Source organism: Belonocnema kinseyi, chromosome 7 (assembly GCF_010883055.1).
Source record: "Belonocnema kinseyi isolate 2016_QV_RU_SX_M_011 chromosome 7, B_treatae_v1, whole genome shotgun sequence".
Taxonomy (NCBI): domain Eukaryota; kingdom Metazoa; phylum Arthropoda; class Insecta; order Hymenoptera; family Cynipidae; genus Belonocnema; species Belonocnema kinseyi.
The window spans coordinates 49590828-49614645 of NC_046663.1; the positions used below are offsets into that span (position 1 = coordinate 49590828).

Here is a 23818-nt window from a genome sequence, read left to right on the forward strand (position 1 = left end):
CAAATGTTACGGTCTGTTACACGGAGGACGAATCTCAATTTTCCTTGAAGTAGTTGCTGAGAACCTTTTTCTTTATTATAACATTAATATTTTTATAATTTGTTCTTGACTAAAAATTTAAAAAAAAACTGATAGTGTCAGAAAATCCCGCCACTTTCTAACATCACTGTAAGTGAATATAGTTAAAAATTATAAATTGTGAACAAATTACAAGTTATATATTGTTTAAGCAATTATGTTTCTTTAATTGCATAGATTGTTATCCGACTAAGTAAAAAGTCGACAAAAAGTTACAAATTTCAGAAAAACTGCTACAATTTAGCATTTTTTATAGAAGTAGATAGTTATATATAAAAACTACTGGTATAAGCAATTATTTTTGTAAAATCGTATTAATTATTACCTCACTCTAAGTACAAAATTGAAAAAAAGTTCAATTTTTGAAGAAAACTGCTACTCACTAGCATTGTTCAAAAATAATAAGAAATAATTTTAAAAATTATATTTGTTAAGGTGAATTAATGATAACCTCACTATAATTGAAAAGTAGACACTAAGTGAATAATTTTAGAAACATATGTAACTTTCTAGCATTGTTTTACATCAAAATAAATGGTTTAAACCATTATTTCTATTAAACTCAATTTACCGTTGCCTTTCTAAAACTAAAAATTGGAAAACAAGTTGAAAAATTCAGAAAAACTCGCGACCTTCTAACTTTATTCTATGGAAAATTGCTATGAGAAATAAGAAATTACTTAAACATGTATTTTAACATCTAATTATTTACAAAAAGTAATAAATCGTGTGTTAGCAACAATTTGTGTTAAAAACAGCAAAAGAGTCATAGTTAGCGCTGAAAAATTTCAAAACCCAATTTTGTACATACTTGGTTTTTTTGGGACCCTTCACAATTTTCGATCGCCGGACAGATGCTTTCCCATTAAGCTACTAGAAAGAATAAGAGAAGAATCCTTTTTTAGAAATACGCGCATTATTATGCCTGGTGTTATTTTGTAGAGAAAATGTAATTTAAAAAATTGTGTAATTCATAGCAAAATCTAGTCTGTAAAGACATTAATAAATTCTGCTATTCTCTGAAATAATACAGTTTCCTTTAAAAATTTGAATTGTAACGCCTGGCATAATAATGCGTTTATATATGAAAAAGAATTCTTCTATCGATCTCTCTAGTAGCTTAATGGGAAAGCACCCGAACGACAATCGAAAATTCCGTGGTTTGATTTCCGGCGGAGCGAAAGGAGATCTTTTTTTAGAAAAAATTTAAGAATTTTTTTGTAATTTATAGCTCCATATATATATTGGTGGTGCCATGTTTGAAAATTCGAAGAACAAAAAATTTGGACCATCTTAGTGTAGTAGTGATGAACTTCCATAGCCATATTATCTAACTGCGAGGTCATGTTTATTCACTAGGTTTATTATTTCTTACTGATTCGCGAATTAAGTAATATTTATTTTTATTGATGATTTTATTCTCGCATCAAATATTGCCCTATTTAATTGTTACATGAATGACATAACTACATCATGCTTAATAATATGAATTTCATCTTCCCCAAACTTACTATTGAATTTTTGAAAATTATTAAAGGTATAAAGGGACACGTCTATGTGGGGAAAAAGACTGCTATTTTGAAAAATAACATCAATTCGATCATTTTTAAATATTTAAAGAGAGCCAATTCTGATTTTATGAGGCATTACTGAAAGTTCGTTAAACTTATTTTTTTAATCCGATATAAATCAAAATATTTTTATTGTTGAAAAATAAAATATCTTCAAATACAAGCACTCTTTATTCAGATAATCATAAAAGGATAACAGAAGCTGAGCCAGGTAGCTTCACAGAATTAGTATCAATGCGAGTACCAGCGCAGATTTCCGAATCCACACTAGCCGTATAAACATATAAATATTCAGATATATTTAACCAACTACTAGCATCAACCACTGTTTCTTCATTCGCTGTATTTAACAAAAGAACCACCGTTGATGTACTATTTAACCTTCGAACGACTCCCAAAACGTCTTTCGTGATTAAAGTTATTTCAACAGAGCTCTCACTAGGATTGAGAAGCTTCGTCTTCAGAGCTGTCAACGCTTTGAATACCTTATAATGTGAAACTGGCGCTTCCTTTTGCGCAGCCAAGTTCAGGGTCTTGTAGTTTTCGTGAACTGGAAGCCAAGTATTCGTGTTCGTAGAAAATCCAGCACTGGTCGTATTATCCCATTGGAAAGGCGTCCTTTCTGGATCTCTTGAACCGTCATTAAACCTATCCGGACCCAAATTGCAGCCAGTCACATCAACAGTTTCCTCCCATGTGAGATTTTTGTTCATCATTCCGATTTCATCACCATTGTACACTACACTTATTCCGGGAAGAAATGTAGCCAACATTGAAATCATATCAGCCTTCTTGGCCCCATATCTCGAGCCCACACGATGTTGGTCATGATTACCCACAACCCAATTAGAAGCGTTTCCGACAGGCAAATAATTCAGCCAAGAATCAATAGTGCGTTTGAAATCTGCTGCCGATGAGCGCCCATTCAGCGGAGAGATAAACATGAAGTTGAATGGATTGGATCCAGCTTTAAAGTACTTGAGTGTTAAAGGTACAGTAGTATAAGCCTCAGTGATCAAAAACTTAGATACCGTTTTGTATTTGTTTTCATAATCATCGAGCAATTTTCTCCAGGATCTCAACACATTGTAGGTCTCGTTTTGATCCCTGGTGTAAATGTGAAGAAGAGAGTTGTAATCATCAGGTCCAGCAGATGCATCATTACTTTTTGGCTCATCCATCAAGCGGCTGTCCTCCATCATGTAATAGATTGCATCTATACGAAAACCATCCACTCCTCTATCCATCCAAAATGTAAAAACATCCTTCATGGCCTGATACAAGGCCTTGTTACGATAATTTAAATTTGGTTGCCCAACTGCAAATTGATGTAGATAATATTGACCACGTTGGGAATTTCATTCCCAAGCCGAACCCTTGAAAGTACTCAACCAGTTGCTTGGAGGAGTCCTGACACCGTTTACTATTTTTGCATCACGCCAAATGAAGAAGTCGTCATAGGGTTTGATCTTTTGAATACTCTGCTTAAACCAAGGGTGTTTAGTTGAACTATGATTGGGCACGTAATCCATGAGCACTTTTAAACCAAGGAATTTAGCTTTAGCTACTAGCTTATCAAAATCTGCTAGGGTACCGTATTCAGGATCCACGTCTCTAAAGTTGGCGATGTCATATCCGAAATCTGCTTGAGGACTGGTGTAAATTGGTGAAATCCATAGAGCATCAGCACCAATGTTTTTTATATGCTCCAGTTTACTAGTGATTCCATTTAAGTCCCCTATACCGTCACCATTACTGTCCTTAAAACTTCGAGGGTAAATCTGGTAGGCATCTTTCCACCAGACATCATTAGTTGATTCGACGTGAATCGCGCCGGAAACTATGCACAACAATATTAGCTTGAACATGTCGACTGCATACCTGGATGCAGATATTCCTAGTTTATATTACAATGGAATAAAAAAAACTATTATATAATGCAACAAATAATTTATAATCAATATAATTGAAAGAAAAATGTACACATGATAAAAGGGAATGATATAATTTCAAAGTGGCCATCTTAAGTACCTGATATGAATTGTGTTAGGCATTAAAGATATGAGTGTTATTCGTTAATATTCCAAGAATGTACATAGATTAAGATCAAGTTCGCCGATTTTTTATATGAATATTGAAAAGCTGTTTGTCCAAGATTTTTTATTAAATTCCTAAAGGCTTTTGACATTTGAAAGAACAAATTTTTCTTCTTTTTTTAAAGCGAATATTATATTTCATTAATATGTTTAAAAGCAAATTATACCCCATCTTTAAAAATTGTATCATACATAGTTCATTAGAGTGGTCCAATTTTTAAAGAATTTTCATGCATATCGCGTGGAAATTTTTTTGACTTCATAAAAAAATAAATGCATTTTTTGATGAAAAGAGTTATATAAAGAGGTAAATTTAACAAGCATCTCATGGGAGACGTTGACAATCGATCAGTAGAGATCTTTTTCACCGACCGTCAAAATGTAAAATGAACACTATTGATCTGAGTTAACCCCTCAAATAACAGGAATTCTTGGCGCTTTTTCAGACTACATGGATGGGTGCTCTTACCAATAAGCTATTAGCAAGGTCGATAGAGGATTCGATTCCCAGCTGAGCGAAAGGAGATCTTTTATCCGAAAAATACTTTAATTTTAAAAATTATCATAGCTCCATCTAGCCTGAAAAGAAGTTAAGAATTTCTGTTATTTAAGAAGTTAATACATCGATAGTAATGATTTTTTATTTTCGCGGTCGGCGAAAAACATCTGCATTGATAGATTGTTACTATCTCACATGATAGTAGGGATTAGTTGTTTTAATTCACATATATAAAACTTAACACCTTGTTAAGACAGCGTGTATTTCTAAAAAGGTCCATATGTCTATCTTTAGTAGCTTAGTGGTAAGAGCACCCGACCGGCAAACGCTAAACCTGGGTTTGACCTCCCAGCTGAACGAAAAAGGAAGATATTTTTGCAAAAAGAATTTTTTATATGTAGAGGTTTCGCAAGCCCCTAGATAAATCTTATTTAGAGTCGTCAATATTAGATTAATCAAGTTGAAACTCAACATTTCTCGCTAAGACTGTTTTATAGGGTACCAAAGAACCGCATGAGTGAGAAATTTTATTTTACGCGTTTTTGGTGCTAATTATGATCTTTTTGATATTTTTAATGAGAAAAATGTTTATGATACATAAATGATTACCTTATGTTGATAATTAGATATTTAAATAAATTATTTAGACAATTTATTATCGTTTTAAGCAATTTTCTCTTAGAATAGAGTTAGAAAGCTACACTTTTCTGAATTTTTCAACTTTTGATTTAGAGCAGATTAATAATAAATTATACTTAACATAAATAATTGTTTCAACAATTAATCATTTGTATCACAATATTCTTATAGAAGAATGCTAGACATTCGCAGTTTTTTTCTATAATTTTCCGCTTATTATCCACTTTTCAGTGATTGTGAGGTAATAATTAATGGATGTTAACAAATTTAATTTTTTAAACAAATTCTTATTGCTTAGAACTATCTTTTCTTATTGTAATTCTTCATTTTTTATGAAATTTTTAACTTTTTGACAATCATTACTGAGTGTGAGGTAACAATGAATGCAATGTAGTAAAAATGATTGTTTAAAGACATTAGTATTGTTTATAACTATCTTCGCCTATATCAATGCTGGAAACTTGCAGTTTTTTTTCAAATTTTGTAATTAATATTAGGTAATAATAAGTTATAATTAATGCAAGTTAAGGAGAATAATTTTTTATATAGTTTTTTATTATTTACAACTATCTTCTCTTGGATAATTGATCGAAATTTGCGATTTCTTCTGAAAATTTTAACTTTGATGTGGATTTTTAGTTATAAACGAATGATGAATATACATCAACAATAATCATTTTTTAAATAGTATTATTTTCTTTTTTAAGTAAATTATTTTTACTCTTTTTCCGATGTTTTAGAAATATTAATTTAAACAAAAAGGCTGCGTAACTGCAGATATAGAAAACAAAGAATGGAATAATTAGAATTAGATGGGAGAAATCGATTTTTAAATTACTTGTAAACAAAACAAGTAATCTCAAGGGGCAAAGTAGACTTACTGCAGTCATGACATTTCTTATGACACTCTGATAACAATTGTAGTAAATACTGTGTTTGACTTTCGTCTCTAATAAGAAGAGAATTAGTCATAAAAAGAATAAGATAAAAAAAATTATGGTCTTTCATATATTTAATTATTATTTGTTAATAACTAGAAAGGGAAAGCAAAGTTAAAAATTTCCGAAGAAACCACAACTTTTAGGCAATTAACTGAGAAATTAGTGTTACAAATAGTAATAAATTGTTTATACAATTATTTCGGGTAAACTCAATTCACGATTGGCTGGCTTTAATGTAAAGGTTGAAAATAAGTTCAAAATTTCGGAAAAAACTGCGACTTTCTAACTTTTTTCTAAGAAAAAATTGCTAAAAATAATAATAAATTGTTTCAGCAATTTAAATGAACATCTAATTATTAGTATCAAATAATATGTTGTATATTAAAAGCAATTTGTAATAATTAATAATGATTTATGATTATTAATTGTTTATGTCTGAAATTATTTAACCGATTTCAAACATTTTTAGAAAACATATTGCTTAAAATTTTAATGATTTCTACAGATTTCAATTAATTAATGCAATTTACAAAGATTTCTATGTATTTTAAGGGGCTTATCTAATTTATAGAAAACTTTAGGAGATAAAATAAATTTTATATCAAAGGGTTTCTACGGATTTCAACAATTTTAAGGAAGATGGACATAACAACATTTTTGAGCTTGACACGAAAGCATTTTAATTTTATGTGTTTTCCTAAATAAATGTAACAAATAATTTTTATTTAATTTCTATCTGAGGAGTTTTAAATTATTTTGGACTTTTCTAATGCCTTTTTATGATTTTAAAAGAGTTTAATCTAGATATTTTATTTAAAAAATATTCAGAACTCTGAATAATTAAAAATTCTTTATAATACATTCTTAAATAGTTTTTTAACCGCCATATAATAGACCGTCATCTATTTAGAAAAAAATTGGTTAAAACTGCTTGAATTTATTTTCACTAATGTAATATATAAACTAGTCAAGAGAACAGGGAGTGGGACATACACGTCTAATCGTTTCCATGATTTTAAAATATATAAAAGACTTTATTAAAAATAATGTATCTGTACTCAGAAGTATTTTGCTGCACTTGATATTTGTAATCTCAGTAAATATCCTCTGTTTGATAAGAAATGAGGAATTTGCCTACATTGTACATCGGCTATAATCTGAACCATAATCTCGCCCAATTTCCTTATCACTGCCGGATAATAGGTTGGTTATCACCTAAATTGATCAATTATTAATTATTTGTGTAACATTAATTGCCTGATTTCGAATCTGCTACAAATGTATAAATTCGATAGTCTTCACGCACAAAAGACAGTTCGCTTATCCATCATGTTAAGGTTAACATTTCTCTATGTCATTCTCGCTGCGATTCACGTCCAAGCAGTGAGCGATGATTGGTGGAAGGATGCGATTATCTACCAAATTTACCCTCGAAGTTTCAAGGACAGTAATGGTGACGGTATTGGAGATCTAGAAGGAATCACCAGTAAACTACAACATGTAAAAGACATTGGTGCAAACGCTATTTGGCTCTCACCTATTTATACCAGTCCGCAGCAGGATTTTGGATACGATATCGCCAACTTCACAGATGTAGATCCTGACTATGGGTCCCTCCTGGATTTTGACAGGCTTGTTTCAAAAGCTAAGTCGCTGGGCTTAAAAGTAATCCTCGACTTCGTACCGAACCATAGCTCGGATCAACATCCATGGTTTAAGAAGAGTATACAGAGGATAGAACCTTATGAGGATTTCTATATTTGGCAAGATGCTAAGATAGTGAATGGCGTCAGGCAACCACCTAACAATTGGCTAAGTGCATTCTCTGGGTCAGCGTGGGAATGGAATGACGAACGTGGTCAGTACTACTTTCATCAGTTTGCCATTGGACAACCAGACTTAAATTATCGCAACAAGAATGTGTGCAAAGCCATGTCCAATGTTTTGACATTCTGGATGGATAAAGGAGTAGACGGATATCGAATTGATGCTATAAACCACATGTTCGAAGATGAAAGGTTGCTGGATGAACCAAGAAATGACAATAATGTACCAGATGACGATTACGACTCTCTTGATCACATTTACACTACGGATCAGAACGAGACTTATCAGGTACTCAAATCGTGGAGAAAATTATTGGATGATTATGTAAATATCCATCAAACTGACGCTAAGTTTATAGTAACGGAAGCTTACGTTGATCGAAAACTGACTTTACATTATTTTGAAGCGGGTTCAAATCCTTTCAACTTTATGTTCATTTCTTCACTAAATGAAGCATCATCAGCAGTGAATTTCAAAAGAGAAATTGATAACTGGATGGAAAATTTGCCGAACGGTAAGGTATCTAATTGGGTTACAGGTAACCATGATCAACATCGACTCGCCTCAAGGTATGGATCCAAGAAATCAGATATGGTCATTATGTTGGCTATGGTTCTTCCTGGAATCAGTGTTGTGTACAATGGTGACGAAATTGGGATGGTCAATAAACATCTTTCCTGGGAAGAAACAGTTGATATTTCTGGTTGTAATGCTGGTCCAGAAAGGTACTTTCTAAAGTCAAGGGATCCTGAGAGGACACCTTTTCAGTGGGATAATACTACCAGTGCTGGATTTTCTACAAGCCAAGTGACATGGTTACCAGTTCATGAGAATTATAAGATTCTGAACTTGGCAGCTCAGAAGATTGCACCGGTTTCAAGTTATAAGTTTTTCAAAGCATTGACTACTTTGAAACGTAATAATCCTGTACTTAGGAAAGGATCCGTGGATGTTAGTTTAATTAATAAAAACGTACTGGGAGTAATTCGGAGATTGAGAGCCTCCTCGCCTGTAGCTCTGATGATGAACATGGCAGAAACGGAGGTGGTTGTTGATGCCAACAGTTTGCTGAAAATTCCTAGAGAAATGACTGTGTACACTTCGAACGTTGAATCAAACATCGATGTTGGTACTTTCGTCGATACCAAGCGTTTGAGGTTACCAGCGTCTACGTCTGTGGTGCTGATTGTATCAGAATTTTACAGATACACTCTAAGTTAAAACTGCTATTGGTCTCTGTATTGTGCATCTGATTTGTAAGTAGACTTTTGTGAATAAAAATATTAGAGATGGTATAGTGAGGTTTAAGACAATTAATAAATTATTAGACTTTGTTGTAATCCAATTCTTTTGTTTATAGTTAAATGTATTAAAGTAATGTATTACCTTTTTTAATATATTTTTTTTTTGTTATGAGGAACGTTCAGATCTATATGACTCCTTGCATAAAATTTTAGCTTTGATCAATGTTCAAAAAGAAATTCACTAAATATTGTTTTTTTTCTGTAGAATTGTTACTCTCTTGCATTGATATTGCTCTCAGATTGTTAAAAATAAATTCTGAAAAAATCTAATACATTTTCAAACATATTTTTCGACTTCATAATATCTTTTAACATTCTCAAAAAATATCAGAGATTATTGGAAATTATAACTTTTGACAAAAATTCAATTTTGAAAATTCCAACGTTTAACGGTTTTATATATATTTTAATTAACAAAATTTCAATTTGAGTATATTCAGTTACAAACATTGGGAAGTACGATTTTTTAAACATTTTCCAATCATGACTATAATAAAAAATTCTAAATTTTCCAAGAATATTATAAATGAAAAATATTTTACGTTGATTTTGAATTGAAGGCCGAGTATGATTATTTCAAATATAAATTACAAACACTTTTATTTTTCAGAAATATCACTAAAATATAAATAATAGAAATACTAATCATTCTTCTGATAATAAAGAATAAACTGATATAATATACATTATTTCTTACTCATTCTGGCGACAAATTACTGACAAAACCGATTGATTCAAAATTTTAACTAGATATGTCCGGCATCATTTTGTAGTGCTATCTTCCAGGATTTTGTAATATTTATAATACTCAAAAATTGTTGGTACATGTTATCATAAAGCATTAATTTTCTCATCTTTGGGCATGGCTAGATCATTAACGTTTTAAGAAAAAAACGAAGAATAATATCGAATGATAAAACATAAAAAAGAGTGCTCCTAAAAGAATAATAGAAAGGTAGATTGAATCAAATTACTTCTTTAAGAAAAAACCTAGACTTTTCAGAAATGAAAGTGGAACATTCTGAATTAATAGAAATTTCAAGAAAATATCCTGGGTCTTATCTAATTATAATTGGATACATTTTTGGCAGTAATTAGAGACATTCGTTTTAATAATTTAAAATTTAGGAGATTTAAATTCGAATAAAATCAAATTCAAAATCCTATTTAACGTTTAATGATCAAGTTAATGTATAGAATTCTTGAAAATAAAACCAAGAATCCAACGTCTAGATTTGTAAAACCATCGTAAAATGCTCCTATTTTAATTAACAAAAGGATCCCCTTAAAAAATCCGTTAGAAAAATATTTGGACAAATATAAAAAAGAGGGAAACAAATGAAAAAGCAACCAACCAAATCTCCTTCCTTCTCTTTTTTAATTCTTTTTGTTTCTATTCTTATTGAATGACAATAAAAGAACATATGTTCCAACGTTTCGTTACTCACGCGACATCCTTATCAAAAAAGGAAAGATAGCAAAAAAGAGATGGAAGGGTATCTGGTTGGTTGCCTTCTCATTTTTCTTTCTTTTTTATTTTTGTTCAAAGATTTTTTCATAAAGGAAAAACATTTTTTGTGAGGGAATCTTTATTCTAAATTACACCTGAACATTTTTATGGCAAGTTTCAAAATTTTTTCATTGGATTCTTGGTTTTATTTTCAGGAGTTCTTTACATTTACTTGATCAATCAATGTTAAATAGGATTTTGAATTTGATTTTTATTAAATTTAAATTACTTAAACTTTAATTTCTCTGGTTTGGATTAGAGACAATTTCAACCCGCCCCCACCCTCCTTTACGAAATTGCGTTTTTTTATGAGGTAAAAGTTACACATTTTCCTGAGGCTTTTAGAAAAATTGAACTATGGTGTGATATAATTAAAAAAATTAAAAGGCTGTATCCCTCAAAAAGAGTTTTTAATTTAATGTAGAAGAAATTATATTTTTCCTAACGAAATATTTGTCTTGGATAAGCCATTTTGACATTTTGTCTTTCATAGTCATTTTTGCTAAAGACAATTTAAACATACCTTTAACAATTTTAATTAATTTTAAGCATATTTAAACAATGATTTAATAAATTAGAACAAACTTACTATTTTTATAAATAGGCAAAATAATGTTCCAAAGCAAAATTTAAATTCGCACAAGATTTTTGAAGGACATAATGATCCTTGGTTTGTAAGCTTAGCATATTCAAATTCCTGATTCAGTTGCAGATATTCTCAGATTAGTTCAAGGTTTTCGTGACCGTCTGATAAAACGTACATCGAAACCAATTATGGGCACATAATTGAAGATATCGAATCAATTATAGCAAAACATTCGGATATTAGAATAGAAAGATTTCAATAACAAGGTTTTATACTTGTCAATAAGCTTTGTTGTGGTTTGTAAAAGATTCATAAAGATGGCTATTCTTTGAGAATAATTAATTCAACCCTCAATACTTCCACTAAATTGTTTTAATAAAACTTAACTTGATTATCAAATACTCTATCACAACTTCAAAATACAAAATAAAAATAGCTGGGAATTCAAAAAAATTATTATTCAAAAAACAGTTCTGGATGACTGTGTAATGATTTCTTTTGATGATTTTGCAATGTTGCCGAGTATACTCTTTAAATTAGTTGAAAAGGCCATTTTAAATAGATCGGGCAATATTAAAACACGTGCTGAATTATGTCCAGAAGATTTTATCAAAGGGATAGTTTTTATTATAAAATCAACCTGTTTTTAATTTAAAAGATCTTTCCATTATCAAAAGTTTGGTACTCCCATAGGTTGAGTCATTTCTCCTATTTTAGCGGAAATAGTTGTGGAAGATTTGAAGTTTCTGTTTTTTGGATATAGAATTAATTAAAGATCTGGATGGTAATGATATTACCAATTGGTAAAGGAAAGGTACATATTCAAGTGGAACTTTTAATTTCTTTTCTGCTCATCCCATGCTTTATTTAACAAAAGAAATTACTGATTTTAATCTTGAAATTAATTTTTCTTTTCACGGCACGGAAGAAAAAGATATATTAAATCAAGAAAATATCTCTACGAATACAGACGATACAATATTTTTTTCAAATAATCAAGATAACTTATATGCTATGACAACAACGAAACAGTAAAAGCTGTCCACAAAGTGCATAAGAACTTCTTATCGCAGCTTTATTTGTTTTTCATATAACTGCACCTAACTCTCTGCTTGGCAAATAGTGTTCACGCTCATCTCGATTTGTTGGGATAAGGTGCGTTAAGAAACAATAACCATGTTCCATATTTTATGAAGGATCAATAAAACTTACAATATTACGGCTCTTCAACAATAGTTCTCGCAGTAATGTCAAAGTTAACACTGTTATTCGCAGTTCTGGCAGTGACATATGTCCATGGCATCTGCGATAATTGGTGGAGGGATGCAATTTTGTACCAAGTTTACCCTCGGAGTTTTAAGGACAGTGATGGAGATGGTATAGGCGACCTTAATGGAATCACAACTAAATTGGAACATATAAATGATATTGGAGCCGATGTTGTGTGGCTTTCACCTATTTATACAAGTCCCCAAGCAGACTTTGGCTACGACGTTACAAATTTCACAGGTGTAAATTCTGAATATGGAACTTTAGCGGACTTTACAAAATTCATCACTAAAGCTAAGGCTCTAGGTTTGAGAGTTATCTTGGATTTTGTTCCCAATCATTCTTCTCTAGAGCGTCCTTGGTTTAAGCAGAGTGTAAAGAAAGTCAAACCTTATGATAGTTTCTATATTTGGCCAGATGCCAAAATAGTCAACGGGGTTAGAGAACCACCCAACAATTGGCTAATTGCTTTCACTGGGTCAGCTTGGGAGTGGAATGAAGAACGTGGTCAGTACTTTCTCCACCAATTTTTGGTTGATCAACCTGACTTAAATTATCGCAATCCGTTCTTGAACTTAGCTATGAAAGATGCTTTAAACTTTTGTTCGGACAGAGGAGTGGATGGATTTCGAATTGATGCAATTAATTTTGCGTTTGAAGATAAGCTTTTTAGAGATGATCCAAACACCAACATCTCTGAGATACCAACAGATGACTATGATTCCCTAATCCATACATATTCAAGAGATCAAAATGAGACCTAGGCATTAATAATTATTATTATAATGCATTAGTAATTATTCGAAAAAGTACAAGATAGATTCTAAACTGTTGTTTAGTGAGGCTTATACTACATTGCCTTTGACAATTAAATACTATGATGCAGGTGCAAATGCCTTCAATTTTATGTTCATGAACCCATTAAACAAAACATCCTCAGCATCGGATTTTAAAAGAACGATTGATGAATGGCTGAACAATTTACCCAAACACAATGTGTCTAATTAGGGTTGGAAACCATGATGAACCTCGTGTTGCTTCTAGATATGGGGTCAAGAGAGCAGATATGATAACAATGCTTGCTATGATTCTTCCCGGAATTGCCGTTGTGTATAATGGTGACGAAATTGGAATGACTAATCGGAATTTCACATGGGAAGAAACTGTAGATTTAGCTGGGTGTAATGCTGGTCCTGGAAGATACCATATGAAATCTAGAGATCCGGAAAGAATACCTTTCCAGTGGGACAATACAACGAGCGCAGGATTTTCCACGAATAAGACTACATGGTTACCGGTTCATGAAAACTATAATACTGTAAATTTGGCTGCTCAGAAGGAAGCAAAGATTTCACACTATCAAATGTTTAAAGCTTTGTCAACTTTAAAGAAGAAACATCCTGTTCTTAGAAATGGAACAGAGGAAGTTATTTTGATTTCGGAACATGTACTAGGAGTTGTAAGGAGATTGGAAGGTTCTTCTCCAGTGTCACTTCTTATTAATTTTTCGGAAAGCGATGCTGTTATTGATGCTTAAACCAATTTGAATATTCCAAGAGAGTTAATTGTTTACGTGTCAAGTGTTGATTCCAATATCGATGCTAGTACACAAGTTAATACATCGGCTATGAAGCTTTCTGGATATGCATCTGTTGTGCTTGCATCACAATCTCAAGTTTCGGAATTATTGTATTATTGTTGAATTAGAAATTGTGAAAGAAGCCTAAAATATTTCATGAGATGATTTGAAGTTTTAATCTGTTCTTTATAGACTTTTAACAGATATCGATAAACATGATTTTAATATTATCATCGTTTAACCAATTTAGTCAAGAAAGCTGTAGATCAACAAAAAAAAAACAAATTTAATATTAGGTGATATGCGATTAAACCGTTAATCAAAAATATATTTTCTTGCTTTGCTAATATTTTTTATTTAAGTTAAAATAATTTTTTCTTTAAAAATCAATAAGTTCCTAATCATGCTTTATTTCCTATAATGAAATATTAGCTTTTTTTAGTATCGATGTTTAATTATTCTTTAAATTAGTGTACATAAATAATAAAAATGTTGAGGATAAAAATAAAAACTGAAATTAGAAAAATGCGCTTAGAAAAATATTTGATTTTATGAAAAAGTTTTTGTTTTCAAGGTCTTGTCTACCAACAGTTCGGTATGCATTCTATGTTAAGTATAAAATTATTCTGAAACGAGAAACTATAGAGTCATATTTCAAATATATTTTACAAAATTCTGAATTATTCTCAGAATGTATAATAACTGATTCCAGACTCTTCAAGAACATTGAAGAATATTCTATTCTACAAAATTGCAGAGCAATTCAAAATTATTCAGAAAATTCAGGACTATTCCAGATTAAGTGAGAAAGTTCCAAAACATTTCAGATTATGTCAGAGTACTCAAGAGTGATGATTTAAAAATTATATAGTACAGAATTTTGTTTCTTGATTTTGCGCATATCCATAGTCATAAAAAAGTTCACTATTCATTGTATGAAAAAATTAATGTGCTAACATAATCTTTTACAGAATAAAAAGTTTCAAAAATAGACTTGTACTCCGATGTGAAATTTGTCACTTAAAGCATTCGTTTTCTTTGAAAGTAAAATAGTTTACAATGCTCTAATTCAAATTTCACCACTCGTCTACCTTTATATCAAATTTTTAAATTAATTATGATTAAATTATTTTTACAAATTGGAATGCCTTTAATAAAGAAATATGTTAACATACATATGTACTGTAGAACCGTGTTAGAAGCAGATGGAAAAAATCGCGTACTCTGATTGAACTGAAATTCAATTTATCGTTCACCTGCACTTATCTTAATCTCGCACGTGACTCTATAGATTACCTTAAAAATCATCAATATTGAATTATGCTTTGTACACTCTTCATTTTATCTTGTGAAAACAAATCTCTCATATCTACTGTTTTTAATTAGCAGCATGATCGTTACTTATCATCTAATCAACGATTTTCGGTATTCATAAAATACAGCCTATCCTACAGATTATATAAGCAAGCTAATTTAAGTTTTTTTTGTCATTATGCTACACATTTTTAGATGTTACTAAAAATAAAATATAAACTGATGATTCAAGGCACGCAGTCAGATAATCTTACTGTAGGTTGAAGTGCAGGCTATTGTGCATCGGCTTTGTTCTATTCCAGACTGTCTATTTGTTTAATAATAAATGATGGGAGGATATGGTTATCTGCTAAATTTAAAAAATAAGTTTCCAAAACATCAATGGAGATGGCATAGGAAATCTTGATAGGATCACCAGTAAGTTGAAAGACATAAAAGATGTTGTGGTAGACGCTTTCTGGTTCTTACCGATTTAGATTATCTTTTATGTAGACTTTAGATATAATATTGACAACTTTGCGAATGTGGATTTAGACTATGGTACTCAGGATATATTTTACAAAGGTCGTCATAAGAGCCAAGTTTCTTGGTTTCAAGGTGATTTTGGATTACGTGCCAAATCACAGCTCAAACAAACACCCTTGGTGATGTCCGCATTCTAGGTAAGCCAGAAAGTAATATTCTAAATGTTTCAGATGATGAGCATCATTACCTTGGTTGCTCTATGTCTATGAAAAGAAGCATAAAACTGCGTCTAAATCTTTATCACTACGAATTATACTACTGCACCTTTGACACTTATGTACTTTAAGGCTGGATTCATTCCATTTAATTTTATGAGCATCTCCTCGCTAAATGGAGGCTCACATGCAGTGAATTTCGAGCAAAAAATTGATAATTAGTTCAAATTTGACTAAAAGAAACGTATGCAATTGGTTTACCGGCGATTATGACCAACATTCTGTGATCACAATGTTACAAACGTTAATAATAACATTGACTACAACTAAATAAAAGACTAAAGTAAACATAAAAAATCTTTTATTTTAATTATGGCTATTCTTCATTAGGCAGAAATACGAAAAAGAATTAAGGATGGATCTTAAAAAGGTCAAAAAAATATCATGCAATGTATGTACGATCCTATCACTAGTTTATTTCATAAAATAAAATATAAATATCATAAAATGACAACTACGCGCCCTCTCAAAAAGTGACTTGTAACAAATTTGTAGACCCTTTTTAGTGCACAATTTTTATCGATTCATCATTTGTTGTATCCTGCATAGTTTGTCCGCAAAATGGACTTCTGTATTTTTTATGCTGTCATTTGGCTTAAAATTTTCATTTTATTTTTTTTATTTTGTGAGTGCTATGCAAGTATGTATGTATGTATGTATGAATGTATACGTATGTATGTATGAATGCATGTTTGTATGTATGTATGTATGCATGTTTGCTTGTGATCACGATAACTTTTGACCAAATTGATCTATTAGATTAGCCTTTGACACATTCTTCAGTGTCAAAAAAGGAAGGTAAAATTCAATAGCCAGTTATTTTTGATAAAAATTCAAAAAGCGAGCGCATTTTGAAAAGTTTTAAGACCAGTTATTTCAAGATTCAAAAATTCACTGTATGGTTATTCCTAGTACTTGAAAATATAAACATTCCCTCCTCATGGACTTTTTCAATAAAAAAAATTTACGAGAGTTATAGCACTTACACAATTAAAAAAAAAGAACGAAAATGAAAATTTTCAGCAAAATAACGCACGATATGAAAAAAGTTAAGATAAGAAATACGTTATTTTTTGAAGGGCCTACAAAATTATTGTAACAACTTTTCAACATTTTCCGAAAAATTGAAACATCAAATTTTTATGGCACAAAAAGCAATTGAAAATTCCATTTTTCGGTCAAACTCTGCAAGAACGATAAAAGATAATTAGAAAAAAATTTTGACCTAACAAAGATTTGGAAATTTGTTATTATTCACTTTTTGATGGGATTGTTCATCCAAAAAAGATCTAAACATTTGTTATTAAACCGTTTTTGACAGAATGCGTAGTTTTTGTTTTAATCGTTAAAAATAATATTGACAATAAAAAAATCAAATCTTTGGAAAAATGATGCAAGGCACGAAAACACCTTAATGAAAAAAATGTGTATTTCAAAAAGATCTAAAAATCTGTAAGCAACTTTTTATATATAAATACATTCGAAATGCAACAAAAAATTTTTTGATAAACGACACAAGCTGTAATAACATTTTAACTAATAAAATGTTTCTCCTAAATTATATCTAAAATTTTGTTTCGAGCCCCTCTACGCTATGATTCGTATTTTTGGTGTAAATATTAAAAAATAAAATTCAAAATAAACAAATTAAATTTACAGAAACATGACACAAATTTCATTAAAAAGTTTAATAACAAAATGGTTTTTTTATGATGCGCACTTTAAAACATTTTTAAAACAAGATAATTAAAATACGTATGTTTCAATAACAAATACATATTATAGATTGTAATAATATAAATTTAATAAAAGTATACATTTTTCATGGTAGCTGAGGATAAAAATTAGTGCAAAATTAGGAGCAAATATTAAATTAATCATTAAGTAAAATCTGTTTATTATTTTGAAATATCTAAATAAGCAGTACCTGTCCAGATGAAGAAATAAATAAGTATACATTTGATATAATAGTGTTGAATAGAGTGTAGAAAAGTTAACGTTTCAGAAAAAATCGAGTGCAACTCATTAACTTATAGTTGTCGATCTGTTGGCCTTTAATTTTAAAAGGCCTGGGCACAAATCTGAGAGAAATATAAAAAGCGGGCGCGAAGCGCAAGATAAATATATATTATCGAGCGCGAAGAACGAGAACCAACAATTGCGCACCCTGGGCTCGCTTAAACTTGCGGGCGACGCGAACCGCGTGCGATGAGAATGTGTCCTCCAAGGAATTTACAGGGAATTTTTTTATTTTGCAAAAATTCGTCTCGAAAACTTCCAAACGCGTTCACTTTTTGAATTTTTATCCAAAATGGCTAGCTAACGATCTTGACCTTTGATTTTAAACACTAAAAGAGTATAAACAAATGCCAATCCAATCTATCAATTGTTTCAAAATTTATCATGCTGAAAACTAAAAATCTACAGACACACAGACAGACAAACAGACAGGCATATCCTTAAAAACCTGTTTTTTGGATTCAAGGGATCTGAAAACGTGGATATTTGACAAAACCTGGAAGGGAGGAACGCAAGTTTACATAAATATAATGCCTTCTCTAATGATAATGTAATAAATAGTATATGAAGATAAATAATTTAAGCATTTTGTAACAGTTAAAGCTAATTAGTTAGCTAATTAGACTATCGGAGGCCTTAAAAGTCGTTTGTTGTTTATATCTTATGTCCGATTTCAAGACGAAAAATAAAGTCTTGCTGGCGACAACGTCGTATGTCTTAGCTATGTCTTTATTACAAGTAATTTAAGAATTAGCCTAGTTGAATTGTAGTTTTATCAAGTTTCTAATAATTATTGTTAAATCTTATCTTTACGAAAGAGCACCAGTTATACACAAAAATGTCAATTTGAAGAAGAAACAAAATTTCGTCATACTTTTCTTCTAATATTATTTTCCCTAATCTTTAAGATTTAAAAAAAAACTTCCTTATACCGTATTGATTGATATAAAGTTCTAATGACCTGAGTGCTCAAACCAATGAAAACCGTGGGTTTTAGTTAGAAATGACTACTCCCACTTTTTATTTTTTTTATTTTACATATTTATGCCTTATATTTTAAAGCTTTTTATAAATCAGTGTCAGGTTTAAATGACTTCTTTCATTAAAAAATTGAGTTTAGAACAGTAAATGGTAACCTTTCAAAATTCTTGATTTAATATTTCATAAACTTAATAAAGATAATAAAGAAACTAAGAAAATTTTATTTATGTTTGGTTTCATGTACAAAAAAGGATTACACATCAATATATCATGTAATAATAATTAATTATAAAATATTAAATACAAATAATGAAAAAAAACGGAAAATCATGTCCCCCTTCCCTTAATTATAGCTTACTTGCGAACAGTAAGTAACTGTCGAAGTATCCGCTTTTTAAAAGATTATTGAGGCTGCTTGAGTTACAAGGTTACAAGGTTTGTTCTTCGACGACATAACAATAACAAAACGGAAGCCTAAGCAGTTCAGTACTTCGAACGTACAGAAGAAGTTGGCCAGATTATCACATTAATTAATTGTTTAAATATACTAGAAGTTTGGAATCTTATAGAAACTTGGAGATCAGAAAACTATTTATAACACCTAAGATAAGTAAAAAATAGGTGATTCACTTTTAGGATCTATTCTAAGGAATGTAACCTTGTTAAATGCCGATGAGTTATCCAGGTCAAAATAATTAGGGAATATTCATATCAGATCAGAATACTTAGGATACATTTTTAAAGTTTTGCCTGCCGCTCGATTAACATATTTTTCACATATGGTTGAGTTTATTGATTTAACAGAATTTTATTACAGGATTTTACTCTCATTGCGGGAAGATTGATTTTTTATGTTTGCTGTACATTTCCTTGCAGAAGTAAAAACCATACTAATTTCAAAAGTTAGGATATCACGACTTCAAGTACTCAAAAAGTACTAATGTAATAGTAAGACTTACCACTTTAAGAAGTGAGTGCAGATACCTAAAAATAGTTAACTACCGTCGGAAGTTTTCGAACAACTAGTGAAGAAGTAAGAACAACTACTACCATTTTTAAAACTAACAGTAGTAACTAAAACCACATAAGTGATAGCGGCATATATTCCAAAATAAACTAGTTGGCCTATTTTTTTATTTGTTTTAACTAAAGATTTTTTCCATTGAACAGACAATATATATTTTTATCTAATCACTAAAAGTATCACAACTTCAGAAACAGCTGAAAATATAAGTACAATTTACAATAAACATCCAACAACTGAATAGGATCACATATTACTGAGCAAACCAGAAACCTGCGTTTCGGATGCCAAGAGAATAGATGCAGAACCAGGAAGCTTTAATGCACTAGTATCAACTTTACTTCCTTTTTCAATGTTCGAGTCAACACTCGCAGTATAAACAACAAGTTCCTTAGGAATGTTCAACCACGTGTTGGCATCTACAACCTCATCATTCTCTCCCATATTAATTAGCAGCGCTAAGGGCGGGGACCCCTCCAGTCTTCGCACTACCCCCAAAATATCCTTCATGATAAGCAAAACTTTGACTGATCCTTTCTTAAGAACAGAGAGCTTTCTTTTTATCCTTGTCATTGATTTAAAAACTTTATAATGCGAAACTGGTGCAATTTTTTGTGCCACTAAATTCAAAGTCTTGTAATTCTCGTTAACAGGAAGCCAAGTAGTTTCATTGGTAGAAAATCCAGCACTTGTAGTATCATCCCACTGGAAAGGAGTCCTCTCAGGATCCCTTGATGCAAGATGGTAGTTGTCTGGGCCCAAATTACAGCCAACTACATCCACAGTTTCCTCCCAAGTCATATCTCTATCAAGCATACCTATCCTATGCCATCCCCATTACTGTCCTTGAAACTACGGGGGTAAACTTGATAGATTACTGCGTCCTTCCACCAATCATTGTTGACTTCGTGTGTGCTAACACAGCCGCGAAGTGCTGATGGAAATGTAACAAGAGTTATGCACAGGAATATTAACTTTAACATTGTGCATCAGCTACTGTTCAAGTTTCATGAAAGCTGAGCTTATATTGCTAGATAGACTAGTTGATGGAGATAACTATAGGAACAAACAGCTCAAGACGATATTTTATAATCACTTTACCTTGGTAGCAAATCTTGATTTTCTGAAGTACTAAGAATAAGTTCAGGTACTTGTATTGATTGAAGTAGATAAGGAAACTTGTAAATATTGTTGTGATACATGCAGGAAGTGACTCTTACAGAAAAAGGGGGTTTGATAATAATATGGTGTGTATGTGCATCCAACGGAAGGTATTTACAAAGTCTTCTAAAGTCTCAAAACTATAGAGAAAAGTTCTATAAAATGATAACCGCTTTTTCGCCGAAAAAAATCTTTTGTATTATTATTTTTACTATTATGCTCTTATATTTGTTCACACGTTGAAATACACCATTATTTACTATTGCACAATCACTACACTATTTATAATCTTAGCTACAGCTGTGCAGGACCTGGTGACAATTTTTTGCGACCCGTTTCATATACCATATTGCTTCGCTTATAAAAATATACATGGTTCTTAATCTATCGCGGGAAATATCTCAGAAAGCACGTCTGATTCAGAAAAATGTTTCAGAAAAAAGCTGAAGGAGACAAATAAGGACATGCATTGGCATCAATGACCTTGACCTTGGACGCAATATCGAAGCTTATTTGAAGATCAAAGTGATTTTTTCTAATGGAAACCTCTATTTTTGACTCCGGACTTAAAAAAGCGAAAAATTTTACGTGCAGATTCTTCCAAGGTCAAATGAAGGTCAAATGGCGACATACGCGAAAATGATATAGCGAGCAACATCTCAGAATATACGTCAGATACCAAAAAAAATTGCAGACAAAAGTTGTAGGACACAATAGGGAGCATGCATTGGTACCAAAAACCCTGACCTTGAAGGGGATTTGCAATGTCGCTTAAAGGTTAAAGTGAATTTTCTGTAATGGAGGTCCCTAGTTTTTAACCCGGATTTGGAAAGGACAGAAAATTTTACCTAAAAAATATTGCATTCGTCAAGACCGTGTCATGGGCACTTGAAAATCAAGTATACACAAATGACTTCAATTCTATAGATTCAAAAATGCCATCACCCGCTTGCTCACTAGGCATAACTTTTCCGGATCTTTATCTTGTGGGTTATTTGAAAAACGTTGTTTTTTAGCAGCCGCCAAGAACATGAGAAGATATGATGGAATGCATACGAACAGCTTGTGCAGCCATTCCACGTATTGTTTTGTTTTCTACTATAACACATTTTCTGGAGAAACTCGATTTTTGCATTGAAGCTAACGGTGGTCACTTCGAACTTCGAACACACACTCAATGGATAGTTGTGAGATTAAGTTTGAGAGGCAAGCGGACTCACTATAATCAAGCACCCCCATAAGTGAGAGGTAAGGGGGCTTACTTTTATCAAGTACCCCGAATAATGAGAGGCAACGGGACTCACTGTAAACCAGCACGGGAAAAGGAACATAATCCTATTACGTCCACGTCGTTGTTCATTCCCATGACACGCCCTTGGCGAATTCAACATTTTGTACGTAAAATTTTCCGTCCTTTCCAAATCCGGATTCAAAACTAGGAGTTTCCATTACAAATATTAACTTTGACCTTCAAGCGAACTTAAAAATCGCCTTCTAGGTCAAAGTCTTTGATACCAATACATGCTCCCTATTGTCTCCTACAACTTTTATCGGAAATTTTTTTCGGTATCTGACGTATACTCTGAGATGTTGCTCGCCATGTCGTTTTCGCCTGTTTGCCCTTCATCTGACCTTGAAACAACCTTAACCAATATAACATCTTATACGTAAAATTTTTTGCTCTTTTCAAATCCGGGGTCAGGATTAGGGGTTTCCATAAGAAAAAATTATTTTGACCTTCAAATAAACCTCACAGCAATAGGATATACCGGGATATCCCATTTGATCCCATTTATCTCCCAGGTTGTACCAAGGATATCCCAGGGATAACACGTCGGATATCCCGCAAAGCGGAAATTTGGATATCACAGGGATACCCCCAGGATATCCAGAAGATCCCTGGAACGTTTCCGGGATATTCAAATGTCCCGAGTAGGATATAAATTGATTTTCTATATCCTAAGAGATAAATGGCATTAAATGGTATATCCCGGTAAATACTATTGCTGTGAGGGAACCTTCAAAATTGCTATCAAGGTCATTGGTATCAATGCATGTCCCCCTTTGTCTCCTACAGCTTTTGTCTGAAACATTATTCTGTAACTGACGTGTTTATTTAGATACTTTTCGAGATAGATTAAAATGGTGCAACCTGTATGTACAAAGATTCATTAAAAAATCTTTTAATTTATTTAAAATCTCTTAACTTAATTAAAAATATTTTGAACTCTTTTAAATATTTTGAAATTCATTTATAAACGTCGAAAAAATACTAAATATATTGATATTCTCTAGTTGAAAATCGAACTTTTTTCTTAAAATTTAATCTTCTTAGTCCAAAATTGATCCTTTTTGGTTCAAAATTCAACACTTTCGTATAAAACGAAACTATTTGGTTCAAAATAAAAGGTACATTAAGCTCCCAGAAAATACCTACTTCGATTTTTGGGCTCGAACCCTTACAGTAAAAAATTAACCCCTTTGTAACACGCAGATATGAAATTGTCAAAAAATAAGTTTTATTAAATTTTATAGCTTGAATAGAGTCTCTGATTTTTGGACTCCTTGAAAATACCGACGTAGATACTACTTCATCAAAAAACCAATTTTTCTAGACTTTTTCAATGGAAATAGAGTCTCTGATTTTGGAGTTCCTCGAAAATACCCGCTACGATTTTTG

The 23818-nt window shown here is 31.5% G+C and overlaps 2 protein-coding genes and 2 pseudogenes across 2 annotated transcripts; 2 read left to right on the forward strand and 2 right to left on the reverse strand.

The window, feature by feature from the left end:
* Window positions 1-1831: 1831 nt before the first annotated feature.
* Window positions 1832-3517, reverse strand: LOC117177047 (annotated as a pseudogene).
* A 3636-nt stretch (window positions 3518-7153) lies between these two features.
* Window positions 7154-8872, forward strand: LOC117176449 (maltase 2-like). The gene has a single exon (XM_033366691.1). It carries the CDS (start codon window positions 7154-7156, stop codon window positions 8870-8872), a length of 1719 nt encoding a protein of 572 aa, XP_033222582.1.
* Window positions 8873-12298: 3426 nt separating this feature from the next.
* LOC117176450 lies at window positions 12299-14022 on the forward strand (annotated as a pseudogene).
* Window positions 14023-19722: 5700 nt separating this feature from the next.
* LOC117177048 (maltase 1-like) lies at window positions 19723-20794 on the reverse strand. The gene has a single exon (XM_033367511.1). The coding sequence runs from the start codon at window positions 20791-20793 to the stop codon at window positions 20224-20226; it is 570 nt and encodes a 189-aa protein (XP_033223402.1). The 5' UTR covers window position 20794; the 3' UTR covers window positions 19723-20223.
* Between the last annotated feature and the right edge of the window lie 3024 nt (window positions 20795-23818).

Excerpts from the sequence above, each read along its gene's own strand:
- LOC117176449 (XM_033366691.1), top strand. The coding sequence starts at position 7,154 with ATGTTAAGGTTAACATTTCTCTATGTCATTCTCGCTGCGATTCACGTC.
- LOC117177048 (XM_033367511.1), bottom strand. The coding sequence starts at position 20,793 with ATGCTTGATAGAGATATGACTTGGGAGGAAACTGTGGATGTAGTTGGC.